Genomic DNA, 11,960 nt, shown 5'->3' with positions numbered 1-11,960 from the left:
CTATATCCATTAGGAGCTCTGATCCAATCACAATAATGTTGGTTAAAATAAACTACGAACCCGAGGCAAAAAAGTAAACAAGCCACTTTTTCAGGCTTTTAAAACTGTCTTAACATGTGACATTATAGCTATCCCCCCAAATTAAGCAACCGACTTCAAGTCAAAGAGCTAGGAACACATGGAACATTCGAGGCGTTACCTCAGCATTTCTCAATCAGCTCAGACATACACGAGGCCGGGAAAGGTCTCTGAGGGTACCTGCACAGGTGCATTACTGGTAGAGGCGGCAGCTCAGCATAAACCCTGTGGGATTAATATCAGGCGTATATATGTGTATATAGATGTGTGTAAATATATGTAACGTGCTTACAGAGATTTATCGACCCGGAATACTTCATAAAGAGCTGCATAAAAATCTAGCAGAGAGGGCTTCCCTGGTGGCGCAGTGGTTGAGAGTCCGCCTGCCGATGCAGGGGGCACGGGTTCATGCCCCGGTCGGGGAGGATCCCACATGCCACGGAGCGGCTGGGCCCACGAGCCATGGCCGCTGAGCCTGCGCATCCGGAGCCTGTGCTCCGCAACGGGAGAGGCCACAACAGTGAGAGGCCCGCGTACCGCAAAAAAAAATAAAAAAAATAAAAAAAATCTAACAGAGAAAGACTCATGAATTGGGTCCTATATACACGCCAGCAGTGTATATAGGACTAACCCATCTGTACTCACTGGAGCAGGGCCGTCGAGGGACATCTGGGGTGCCACTCAGGAACCACAGAAAGGAAAAGTAAGACTAGCACTGTTTTCAAAACACTATACTTAGTACTGAGTACAAAAGTTATAGTATAATTGCGAACCATGGAAGTAATGCCTGCCAGATGTACATTGTTTGTTCATTTATAAAAATGCGTAAGATTTTATTGTAAGCAGTGCTTTCTCCAGTAGGGTGGTGTGAGAGAGAATATAAGAGGGACTCTGTAAAAAAAGTCTTAGAAGAAAAAAAATTACCGTAAAAATTTTTGTTGTTCAATTAAAATCAGATTTTAAAAGGGCATCTTAATATTCAACTTCGGCCTATTATTTTAATTATTTATAAATGCATCTTGTCTTTATGTTAACTTAAACAGTGCCTTGGATGACACTGAGTCACTGGGTGAAAAGTCTGCGAGTTAGTAAATATTTTCAGATGAAAAGTGCCGAGTTTTTCATTTGTCCCAAAGGTGAGAAGACAGAAACATATATATGTAAAAAAACAAATAGAATAATCGTTTGAAGGGATAAAATCAGCTACAGTCATTAAAACATACTGTACATCAAGAAGTAGTCAAGCAAAGGTTCTACGGATATTCACCATAATATCAAGAGAAATCTCTCAGCACAACCATAGGGACAAGTAGATGTGACTTAACAGCAGTTAAATAAGAAGCATTTAGGGGAGTCAGGAAGCCGCAGGGCCAGGTGAGGAGGTTAAGACATTCAGTAACTTTATCCATGGTCCGCCCTCCCACTCCCCCCTCCCAGCAAGATTATAAAGTCCTGTTCTTGCAAATGAAGACAGATATCATTCTGATGATTTTTCCCACGGCACCTCTTCAGAGAAGCCACACACGCCGGGGATTCTGGTGCCAACTGTTTCATTCTTCCTCCCATCACGTGCTAACAACTGTGCTTAGACCTGCCGACATCCACTGGGACGAAGCCTGCACGCTATTTTAAGTTCAGCTTAGAGAATACAGAAATGGACTTCGCCACCACCTCTAAATTGAAAAGGCCTTTTTTTTTTTTTTTTTTTTGCGGTAAGCGGGCCTCTCACTGTTGTGGCCTCTCCCGTTGCGGAGCACAGGCTCCGGACGCGCAGGCTCAGCGGCCATGGCTCACGGGCCCAGCCGCTCCGCGGCATGTGGGATCTTCCCGGACCGGGGCACGAACCCACGTCCCCTGCATCGGCAGGCGGACTCTCAACCACTGCGCCACCAGGGAAGCCCGGCCTTGTTTTTTTTAAACCCATATCAGGGAAAGTGTTTGAAAGCACTAGATTCCACTGTCTGGAAGGAGCAGGCAGCTTAGTGATAAATGACTTTGCTCATAATAGCTGCTCCGTAACTCGAGGAAGAGCCGAAGCTTCCCCAGGAGTGAGATGCCCGGACCTTCTGCTTGAATAGTTTAGGATGAGGATGCAGAGAGCCCTATTTCAGACCTTCAGGATTCTACACCGTTTGAAGCAGTACGCACTAGTTTACCTGCGCTGTACGTGGCCTGGCTGAGGTTTCAGAAGTTTAGTCCACTCTTCCCTTGGAGAGCTGTCGTTTTATTTCTTTATACGGCACAGACCCTTGGTTAATTTTTATCTGAAGGGCTCTCATTTGCCTAAGACTGTCAACACAAAATATGGTTACTGAAAGACACCCTTCTTTGGAAACGACCCTGTTGTGGCTTGGGTGGGCGTGGCGTGGACTAAAGAACTGGTCAACCTCTTCAGTGTCAGTGATCCCAAAGTCTCTTAAAGTTCACAGTATTGTAACTTTTGGAAGAGCTCTAATACTGGGGCACCTGCAGGTCCTTGCAATTCATCGTCTCAGTTATGATTTGAATTTGTGTGTGTTTTGTTTTCCTCCATTTGTTTTGAGCTTTTTCTCGCTGGATACAGTGGCTCGAGCACAATTATTTGCATTTCCCTTTTGCTTAAGACTTGCATGTGCTGGCGCTCTGGAGGCCTTGTAGGTGTCCGTGGAGTCCCCGATCACCGCTGGCTGCCTGGGAAGGCGAAGGTTCACGCTGCTCTTGATCTTAGGGTCACCGCTGTCCCCACAGGACAGACCCCAGTGCTGCAGCTTGGAGCTCTTGTTGGATTTCTTTTTCTTCTCCTCTGTCTGCACGTCCAGGGTTTGCTTCTGAGAACACAGTCTGCTGCTATTCAGCACATCGAGGGGTCTGGTGGAAGCCTCACATGTGTAATAGGATGGATGGACCTCTTCGCGGTGCACGTCTTTCTTTCGTGAAGGGCCTGACTTCGGAGGCCCTTCCTGCTGAGGCCTGGACAGAGCGTTGGCAATCAGCTTGCTTCTCCCAGGGCTTTTCAGAGCCCCCGAGGTCCCAGGGGCAGTGTGAGGCCTCGCCTTGGCCCCCTTTCCTTTCTCGCACTGGACCGTCTGGATCTGCAGCCACTCGAGCTGGACAAGCCTGTCGATGTACTTCCCCAGCAGCCCCCCGGTTCTGGGCACGGCCTCTGTCCTGCGCTCAGAATGCAAGAGCACAGCCATGTCCCGCAGGTCCCAGGAGTTACACGGGGCCGGGAGGAAGTCAGGGTAAGAGTATTCGGGCTGTTGGGTGGGACCCTGCCCTGGGTGCGGATCGAAGTGAGCCGCATCGATCTCTTCGGCTCGAAGATGAAGATCTGGAGGCGTGAGGGGAGAAGGGGGGACGGGGATTCTTTCTGAATCAGAGAGGTCACTGGCATTGTCCTCCTCAGCATCTTCTTTGATAATTTTCATCGTCTGAAAGTCCAGAAACAACGTGTTCCCTGAGGACGCCCGACACCTGTAGCCAAGGGGACTCCTTTTGGGGTTTCCTTCCGGGGAAATGCTTTCCTTCAGTTTATCCTCAGTTGGTTGGGGGACACATCCTCCGAGACCGCTTTTCAGCTGGGACGAGATATGGGGGACTTGGGATTTACTCTGCCTTTTTCTTGAATTCTTTGGACGCTGTACTTTATTCCAAGAGGGGCCTGCATTCATATTGCTGCGAGAAATAAACCTGCAATTCTTAGTCCATCTGACAAAAACTGGCCAGCCGATGATTGAACAACGGGACCAAAAGAACCCCCTGGTGGTATATTTCAGCTACCGCGAGGCATTAGTAAATGTGAGGCCTCTGAACTCACAGAACAAGTTACAGGACAATTTTCCACTTGACACTCTACTTAGGAAACATCATAGAGCAGGTGCCAGAGTACATGCACGGATTCTGTTTTACATCAAACATTAGCTTTTAAGAAAAACACTAACATTTCATAAAGTGCTTATATTATCATTTTAAACATTAGTAACATCTCTCATAGGACTCTGTCCTGCTAATGATGAGCAGTGTTTAATAACACGAACAAGTAAAATCCACAGCTTTCTTTTATATACCTACTTTCAATTAAATGTAAACAGGATGTAAAATACAAGTTTTACAGAACTTAATCACTGGTTGGTGGTAATTCTGAGCTGACAAAAATCTTAAGGAAAAGTGTAGCATACACAACCTACACCTTAAACCAAAAGCTTATCAAAGTGTTTTCAAATAGAAAACACACTCAGAAAAGCTGTTTAGAGGAATAGGAATAAAATCATACCTTTTAACACAATATGAATTTAAAAAATAGGTTTAATGCAATCCTTCGAATGGCGGGGAAGTAGACATTGTGAATACCGTGGGCATTACCAGCATGGCAACTGATTCTTCCTCTAATTTATTCTGAGACAGGGTCTCATATCAGAGTTGAAAATATTTTCTTTTTGACTTATTTACCAAGAACGTAGCATTTTGCCAAGATGAATAATACTTCTCAGCAATATCAGTCTGGTGGGGTTAAAAGAATTGGGTGGTAGGGCTTTCCTGGTGGCGCAGTGGTTGGGAGTCCGCCTGCCGATGCAGGGGACGTGGGTTCGTGCCCCGGTCCGGGAGGATCCCACGTGCCGCGGAGCGGCTGGGCCCGTGGGCCATGGCCGCTGAGCCTGCGCGTCCGGAGCCTGCGCTCCGCAACGGGAGAGGCCACAGCAGTGAGAGGCCCGCGTACCGCAAAAAAAAAAAAAAAAAAAAAAGGGTGGTAAACGTGCTTTGTGGAAACCTCAGAGGTTCATTTGTCTGGTTTACATTCGTCTGTGTTTCTACCACACTAAGCAATTACTTGAAAATGTGTCACTTCTTAACAAATAAACACGTTGGAGGTTAAATCATTGCCAGTAGCATAACACGTGCTCAATAAATGTTGACGAAATGGATAAAGGAATTGCCATTATTTAGAACTCATAGCCAATATTGTTAAAACTTTCATTTACCTCTAGCTGTCTGTGTGCATCCATAAATGTTAACAGTATCCTTTTTATATAAAAGGAAACTAACATAGACAGATGATTAAGGGATTTACCCAAAATTGTGGATTCTGCTAACAGTGCAAGAATTATGACCTCTGGAATTTTTACCAACTAGTAATGTTTAAAATCATTTCTGCCAGACAAGAAATATAAGTATATATTTCCTATCAACAGACATATTTTTTCCCAACCACACATATCAATCTGGAGAACTGAGATAACGTGCCTTTTGCAAGATAAAGCAATTACATGAAAAACGATTTACCTGCTTTTCTGATAAGTTTTATTCACCCTATTCCCTTTCTTGAAAAAGTCACACGGCTGATCATCATCTAGGGTTTGATGGACTGTCTAAAAAACAGACACGTAGTTAATAAATACCCTGAACACACACACACACACACACACACACACACACACACAAGAAACGAAACGAACAGGAAAAGAAACCCAACAAATCTAAATAAGATTTTACTTCAAAGTTTACATCACCTTTGCTGTAGCGCTCGAAATATTCTTGCTCAGTCTGTTGGGAGATGATGGCAGCAGGGGAAGTAACTTCTTTATTCCTCTTATATTTGGAAAGGACTCCTTACCACCGGAACTAGAAGCAACAGAAGTGTTGGTAAGTACTGACTGCAAACGGTCCTATCACCGGTATTGTGTTGGTTTTCACTTGTTTGTTCTTAAATATTCAAATTGTGTAGAAAAACTGGTGGAAGGATATTGCCTTCTCTTTATGGTTTAATCTTGTTTGTTTTTCACAGTGGATATTAGATACAAGATCACACTACTACAAATGGATTCCCTCTCTCTCTCTCCCCATACCCACACATACCCACACACAAAATCCCCTTGGAAATAACATACTGTGGAAATCTGTGGGGCTAATTAAGGTCGGGTGTTGCTCCGAAGTTCCCATGTCCATTCATTCATTCATTCGTTCGTTCTTTCAACAAACAATTACAGGAGTGCCTAGAAAACGGCAGGATTACACACATGCCCTGCTCTTGTGGAGCTTAAACTCTGCTGTGGAGGCTCTCTTTCAAGTCTCCTGCCTTCACTATCACATCAATCCACGAAAAAGTCATATCAGTATCTTCATACACATCACACGATGTTATCTCTTTGTGACATTTTGTTGATTTGTACCACCCAAGGTTGCTTTTCGCCTCTTATTTTGAGTGGGCTACTAAAAGTGCCCCATTTGAACGTGAATACGTATTTCTTTCTTCCATAATATCCCCTGCCTCTGAAAAATGGAAGAGGTGGGATTATAGAAGATTTTTATTTCCTTCCTAAAACTTTGCTGTGTTATTTTTCAAAAGAAGCACGTGTGCCATTTTGGTCAGTGTACATACGATGGGAATAAAAAACACATGCGGGCCCTCACAATGAATGAATTATACCATAATCAACGGCTTGATTCGTTTTGGGCGTAGAAAATGTTCTTTACCAACACTCCTCCAATTAGCCTGGTGCACTCCCATCTTCTCGCCTTCACCTGGCAAGCTTTACACCCTAGGCTGTGCCGTTTTCTGCACCAAATTAGAGACAGATGACAGCCTGCAGGGTCCCTAAGGACGCAGAAAACAAGCTCCGGTTTCCCTGACGGTTCCGCCTCCCGTCGGAACAAAGCTAAAAGTCTGAGATTCTGGCTCCGGAAATGCGTCCCAAGCGCCAGAGGCTGCTTGCTTAAAGGCAACCGCATATGTCACCCCAGGGTATGAACTGTTACTCCCACATCTTCCTCTCCGGCGCGGCGCCACGAGACAGCCGCAGCCGCAGCCACGCCGCCTGCTCCCCACCCCCGGGGACGGTCCCGGGCGGCAAAGCATTGTGGGTGCCGTGAGGACAGGACGCTTCTCCTCTACGCAGCGAGGCTCCCTCGGTCTGGCCTAGGGTCCATGCTACAGGGCAAACGTCCAAAGAGCTGGCTAGCCTCGAGGCTTAAAATCAGCCTGGGGACGAGCTCCTGGAAAGGCCGGGCTTTGCACGCCTCCCCCGCCCCCATTAACCCAGAAATCCGAGGACCAGCAGCATGCACATTCCTGGTCCTCCGTTTGTGCAGACGCGGAGCTATGATCGATCGGCGGGCGGGCCAGGCAGACGCGGACAGAGATTGATCAGACCTGTTTCGCGATCGCCGAGGACACTTGACGCGGCCGCCGGCCTTCCTTCCCGGGTCCGGGCGGGAGGCCGGACTGCGGCGCGCTGCTGCAGGCGCGGCGGCGGCGCTCGGGCTGCGGGAGGCCGCGCGCGGCCGCGTCACGAGGGGCGGGGCGGAGGCTCGCCGGGAAGTTGCACCGACAAGTTGCAGCCGTGTAAGTAACGCCAGGGCCCCGGGGGTGGGAGCGGCCGCTGGGCGGACACCGCCTTCCCCCAGGCACCCGGGAAGAAGCAGAAGGCCGGCGCCACCCCGCGCTCCGCGGTGGCCCCGAAAAGCTTCCACGAGAGCAAGCACTCATCGATTGAAATCAGCTTTTTTTTTTTTTTTTTTTTTTTTGGCTGCCCAAAGCGAAAAACCCCGGGCGAGGACTCGAGGGGCGAAGTGGCTGTCGAGGGGAGGGCGCAGCCGGCCCACTGGATCCCCTGCAGTCAGAGGTTTCGGCGGACCCTCCCCAGGGGCAGCTGAGCACGGCCGGGGACACCGAGGGAGCGGACGCGGGGTCGGAAGGCCGCCCCTCGGTTCCACCTCCCCATCGCTCGACGGCCAGCCGGGCCATGTTCAGAGGCTCGGGCTCCGCGGTCCTCCCCGCCGCCGCCGCCGGTTTCCGGAAGCCCGCCCCGCGGAGCCTCAGCTGCCTCTCGGACCTGGACGGCGGCGCGGCCCGGGAGTCGCGGCCCTGCAGGCCCCCCAGGAGCCCGGGCAGCGCGCCGCCGCCGCCGCCCGCGCCGTCCGGCTGCGACCCCTGCCTGCGGCCCATTATCCTAAGGCGGGCGCGCTCGCTGCCCAGCTCGCCTGAGCGCCGCCGTAAAGGCGCAGGCGCGCAGGGCGCTGCGTGCCGGCCGGGCTGCAGCCGGCAGCACCGCGTGCGCTTCGCCGACGCTCTGGGCCTGGAGCTGGCGCAGGTCAAGGTGTTCAACGCGGGGGACGACCCGTCCGTGCCGCTGCACGTGTTGTCGCGGCTCGCCATCAACTCGGACCTGTGCTGCAGCAGCCAGGACCTGGAGTTCACCCTGCAGTGCCTGGTGCCTGACTTCCCGCCGCCCGTCGAGACCCCTGACTTCGGCGAGCGCCTGGGGCGGCAGCTCGTGTGTCTGGAGCGCGTCACCTGCTCAGACCTGGGCATCAGCGGTACGGCGCGCGTGCGCAACCTGGCCTTCGAGAAGCAGGTGGTGGTGCGCTACACGTTCTCCGACTGGCGCAGCGTGCACGAGGCTGTGGCACGGTGGCGCGGGCCGGCGGGCACTGAGGGCGCCGAGGACGTCTTCACCTTCGGCTTCCCGGTGCCGCCCTTCCTGCTGGAGCTCGGCTCCCGCGTGCACTTCGCGCTGCGCTACTGTGTGGCCGGCGCCGAGTACTGGGACAACAACGACGGCCGCGACTACAGCCTCACGTGCCGCAACCATGCGCTGCACATGCCGCGCGGGGAGTGCGAGGAGAGCTGGATTCACTTCATCTGACACTCCGCGCGCAGGCCGCACCCGCGCTCACTTCCTGGCTGGGCTCTCGCATCTGGGCAGTGGCCCTTTCTCACACCCCATCTCCTAACCGAGGTCGTTTGACCTCACTTCCCACTGTAAGGTGTGCTGGCATGGCCCGTCCTGTCTTCTGCTTGCATCGTCTGTGTCACTTGGTCTAAAAAGTAACCTCAGGTGCCAGAAGGCCGAGCTGTGTCCTGTGCTGGGGCGGGGTGCTGGGTGGGTAGACTCATGGGTGCGTTGGCCCCTCTGAAGAAGGCCCAGGCAGGTGGTTTTGGAAAGGCCTGCATCCTCCCGCTGGGAAAGCCTGTGGCTTTTGCGTGTGTCCTGATTGGGTCTCTGTGAATATAGCTGTTATTTATCATCATTGTGACATTGGGACTTTTTACCCTTGGTGGATGCCTTCTTTGGAACATTCTGGATTTAATAAGCTAAAAAAGAAAAAAAGTCATTTTGTGTGTTTGTGCCCATTGTAAACAATGTACAGTGTGACCCCCATTATGGTCCCTTGTGGCATTCCTGCCCCGGGACAAGAAAAACCTGTGATCACATTTTCTTGCCAATGTCTGTAGGCTTCTAACAGCCGGGAAACTATTAATAGGCAAGAAATTTATGCCTCATCTGGTCATCGTACAACCAACCATTCCTGGGAGTTCAGGCTGCCCGGTTAGGCTGTGTGTCTCCTGCATCAGCAATTGTGAAGGAAGAAAATGCTTAAAACTTTTAACTAGCAAAGGAGCCAGCCCTTTCTGCAGTCTCTTTTCGCACGTCATGTATTATTCTTGTACATGTTTGATAATTATGTATCTGCACTTAATCAGGCCATTCTGAATAGATTTGAACTACCTAAATATTTAAAGAAATTCTGCCTTAAGTTATTTCAGTTTTCAGGCAACTCTATGGAATTTCGGGCAACGATGCCCTTTGCGATGAACTTTTTGATGAATTAAGGTGACTCTATGTCTTCTTGAGCGTCAAAGTTTCCAGCAGTCATCTTTCAGAAATCACGCTACCAAGTGGAACTAGCAGGTATTTTCAGCAACAGCCAGACTGGAGGAAAAACAATACACAAATATTTATACTTTTTAAGTGTTTTAAACTGTATTTATATATGCCTGGTTTTATCAGCTACCTGCCAACTTTGTTCTTTGTGCCTTCAGATAGAAAAGTTTATAACCTCATCTGGACTTGTTTCCCAATTTTAAAATGTTAAATGCTGTTGTTGTTTTTTTTTTTTTAAATCTCCAACCAAGAAGTCAAGGCCATTGTCCCCTGCAGACTGCCACAAGAACTTAAAACCTCAGTGAGGGGCTGGTGATAGTTTTTGGTGCTGAGTGGTGGTCTGACGGCAGGTGCTAGCACTGAGGTGTGAAAACCCAGCTAAGATGGACACGGTCTCCAACTTAGGAAGCTTGTTTCTGAGACAGCTGAAACCAGTGTAATCAATTTTGTGATAGCTGTCACCAATGCACTGACTCTAAATTTTTGAATGCTTGTCGCCATTTGTCAAATAAGTATGTAAAGGACACATTTTGCCTTTTAACCAATTTCTTTCTTATAATTGCAACTGTGTTGTTTTTAAAATTCCATCAATAGGGGTGGCTTTCTTTGGTACCTTCTGATCTAAGAATATGGAACTTTGATTTAAAATATTGTGACTAAATTGAACAATCGTTGGCTGTTAGCACTGTGTACGCCATTGACACGCAAGAGGGAGAGAAGCCTGGTTGCATTTCCTGCTATTTGACAAACTGTCCAGTTAGTTCAGCAAGCCTGTGAGGGCCTGGGTCCCAGCCCAGCGTGCAAGGCAGTTGTCCACAGCATTCAGGTATGAGCTAGAGCTGGCAAATGTATTGCTATGTAAAGGCATGTAGAGAATCTTATAATCCATATGAAGGTCACTTACCAAAAAGGTTCTGGTCACGGAATATGAAGTAAATGTTATATCTTTAATATTAAGAGAATCTCCATGTGCCTTTGAAAAATCGTTTAAAAAATTTTAAAGCTTAAATATACCTGTCTAGTTAATAAAGAAGCTTTGGAACAGCTTAAGGAGATTCTCAGGCCTGAAAACACAGTTATGTGGCCTAGATGTTCAAATTTTGTTGTGGATTGTGCAATTCTTGGGTTGTCTTCCCAAACATATTTTAATACCTGCCATTTAAGGTGTCTTCACCTAAGCCTAAATATTAAAGTATATGGGCACAAGTGGTTAGTTGAAGTGTGTTTTTCTTGTGGTCTAATTACTGTGAAACAAGGCTTTAGAAGCATGCTGATTGTCATTTCACACATAAGTCTTATCCTTCCTAAAAGGCTGTCACATTTAGGACCTTGGCTAGATAAGTAAATAAATGCATCGTATGATGGCACCTCAACTTCAGTAGCACAGTTGTGTATGTCTTTGAGAAACCGAAATACACCCTTTTATGCCAGGTCAGTATTACATGTGAAGAAAGCTCTAGTGGGACATAAGGGATGGGACAGTTACTGTACTTCCTTAGTGCTTACTGAAGCCTGTATATGGAATAACTAGTGTGTATCTGCCTTCCCCCCCAGCACCCTGATCGTGACTCTTACTCAATTACAAAGCTTTGGACACAGGGCAAGGAAACTAACACTTATTGTGTCCTCTCTTATTTGCTTGCCTAAAATGTTAGGTGCTGTATGTATTTGATTTCATTTAATTCTGAAAATTGCACTACCTGGTAGATAATTTCCCCATTTTCTCAGCTGAAATGAATGAAGCTCGGGGAGGTTTAAGGAGCTCACCTAGAGCCCTACAGCTGGTAAGTAGCAAAGCTAGCATTCGAACCCACGCCAAAGCCCAATCTCTCTCTGCCATGTGATGAGATGTACCCAGTAAGAGCTTGTTACATTTAATTGAAAGCCCATTCGGATTGAGTGATAAGATTTTCCATCTGACATCATCATCTAAAAACCTATTTAAAAACAATTCAAATAAGGTTGAATTGTATAATAATAATGAAAAGGGCTCTGACATTTTTCTTCTCTCTACTAAAAAGTGGCAAGGTGAGAAATCACTAGCTTTTGATTTTTTGTGCTTGTCTGCTGTAATTATTTCTGAGTTGCTTGCAGTTCACACCACAAGCATCCATTGCTTTTATCATTTAAACTGATACTTTAAATTGAAACATTCTAAAAAGCCTGGGAATACACTGTTGATGAGTCCCCTCAGTGCCAAGCCTAGATGGCCTCAGCGCTCTGTGCCCCAGGGGTCTGGGG

General features: G+C 48.1%; 2 protein-coding genes across 2 annotated transcripts; one reads left to right on the top strand and one right to left on the bottom strand.

The window, feature by feature from the left end:
• Nucleotides 1-2,573: 2,573 nt before the first annotated feature.
• Nucleotides 2,574-3,728, bottom strand: FAM217B (family with sequence similarity 217 member B). Its single transcript, XM_065893321.1, has one exon. It carries the CDS (start codon nucleotides 3,726-3,728, stop codon nucleotides 2,574-2,576), a length of 1,155 nt encoding a protein of 384 aa, XP_065749393.1.
• A 4,068-nt stretch (nucleotides 3,729-7,796) lies between these two features.
• PPP1R3D (protein phosphatase 1 regulatory subunit 3D) lies at nucleotides 7,797-8,699 on the top strand. Its single transcript, XM_065893617.1, has one exon. The coding sequence runs from the start codon at nucleotides 7,797-7,799 to the stop codon at nucleotides 8,697-8,699; it is 903 nt and encodes a 300-aa protein (XP_065749689.1).
• Nucleotides 8,700-11,960: the final 3,261 nt, after the last annotated feature.

Source organism: Phocoena phocoena, chromosome 15 (assembly GCF_963924675.1).
Source record: "Phocoena phocoena chromosome 15, mPhoPho1.1, whole genome shotgun sequence".
NCBI classification, from domain to species: Eukaryota; Metazoa; Chordata; class Mammalia; order Artiodactyla; family Phocoenidae; genus Phocoena; species Phocoena phocoena.
Note: the sequence above shows the minus strand (reverse complement) of the source record. Positions and strands in the feature narration are given on the sequence as shown.

Coding starts and splice junctions, on each gene's coding strand:
- FAM217B (XM_065893321.1), bottom strand. CDS start 3,728: ATGAATGCAGGCCCCTCTTGGAATAAAGTACAGCGTCCAAAGAATTCA.
- PPP1R3D (XM_065893617.1), top strand. CDS start 7,797: ATGTTCAGAGGCTCGGGCTCCGCGGTCCTCCCCGCCGCCGCCGCCGGT.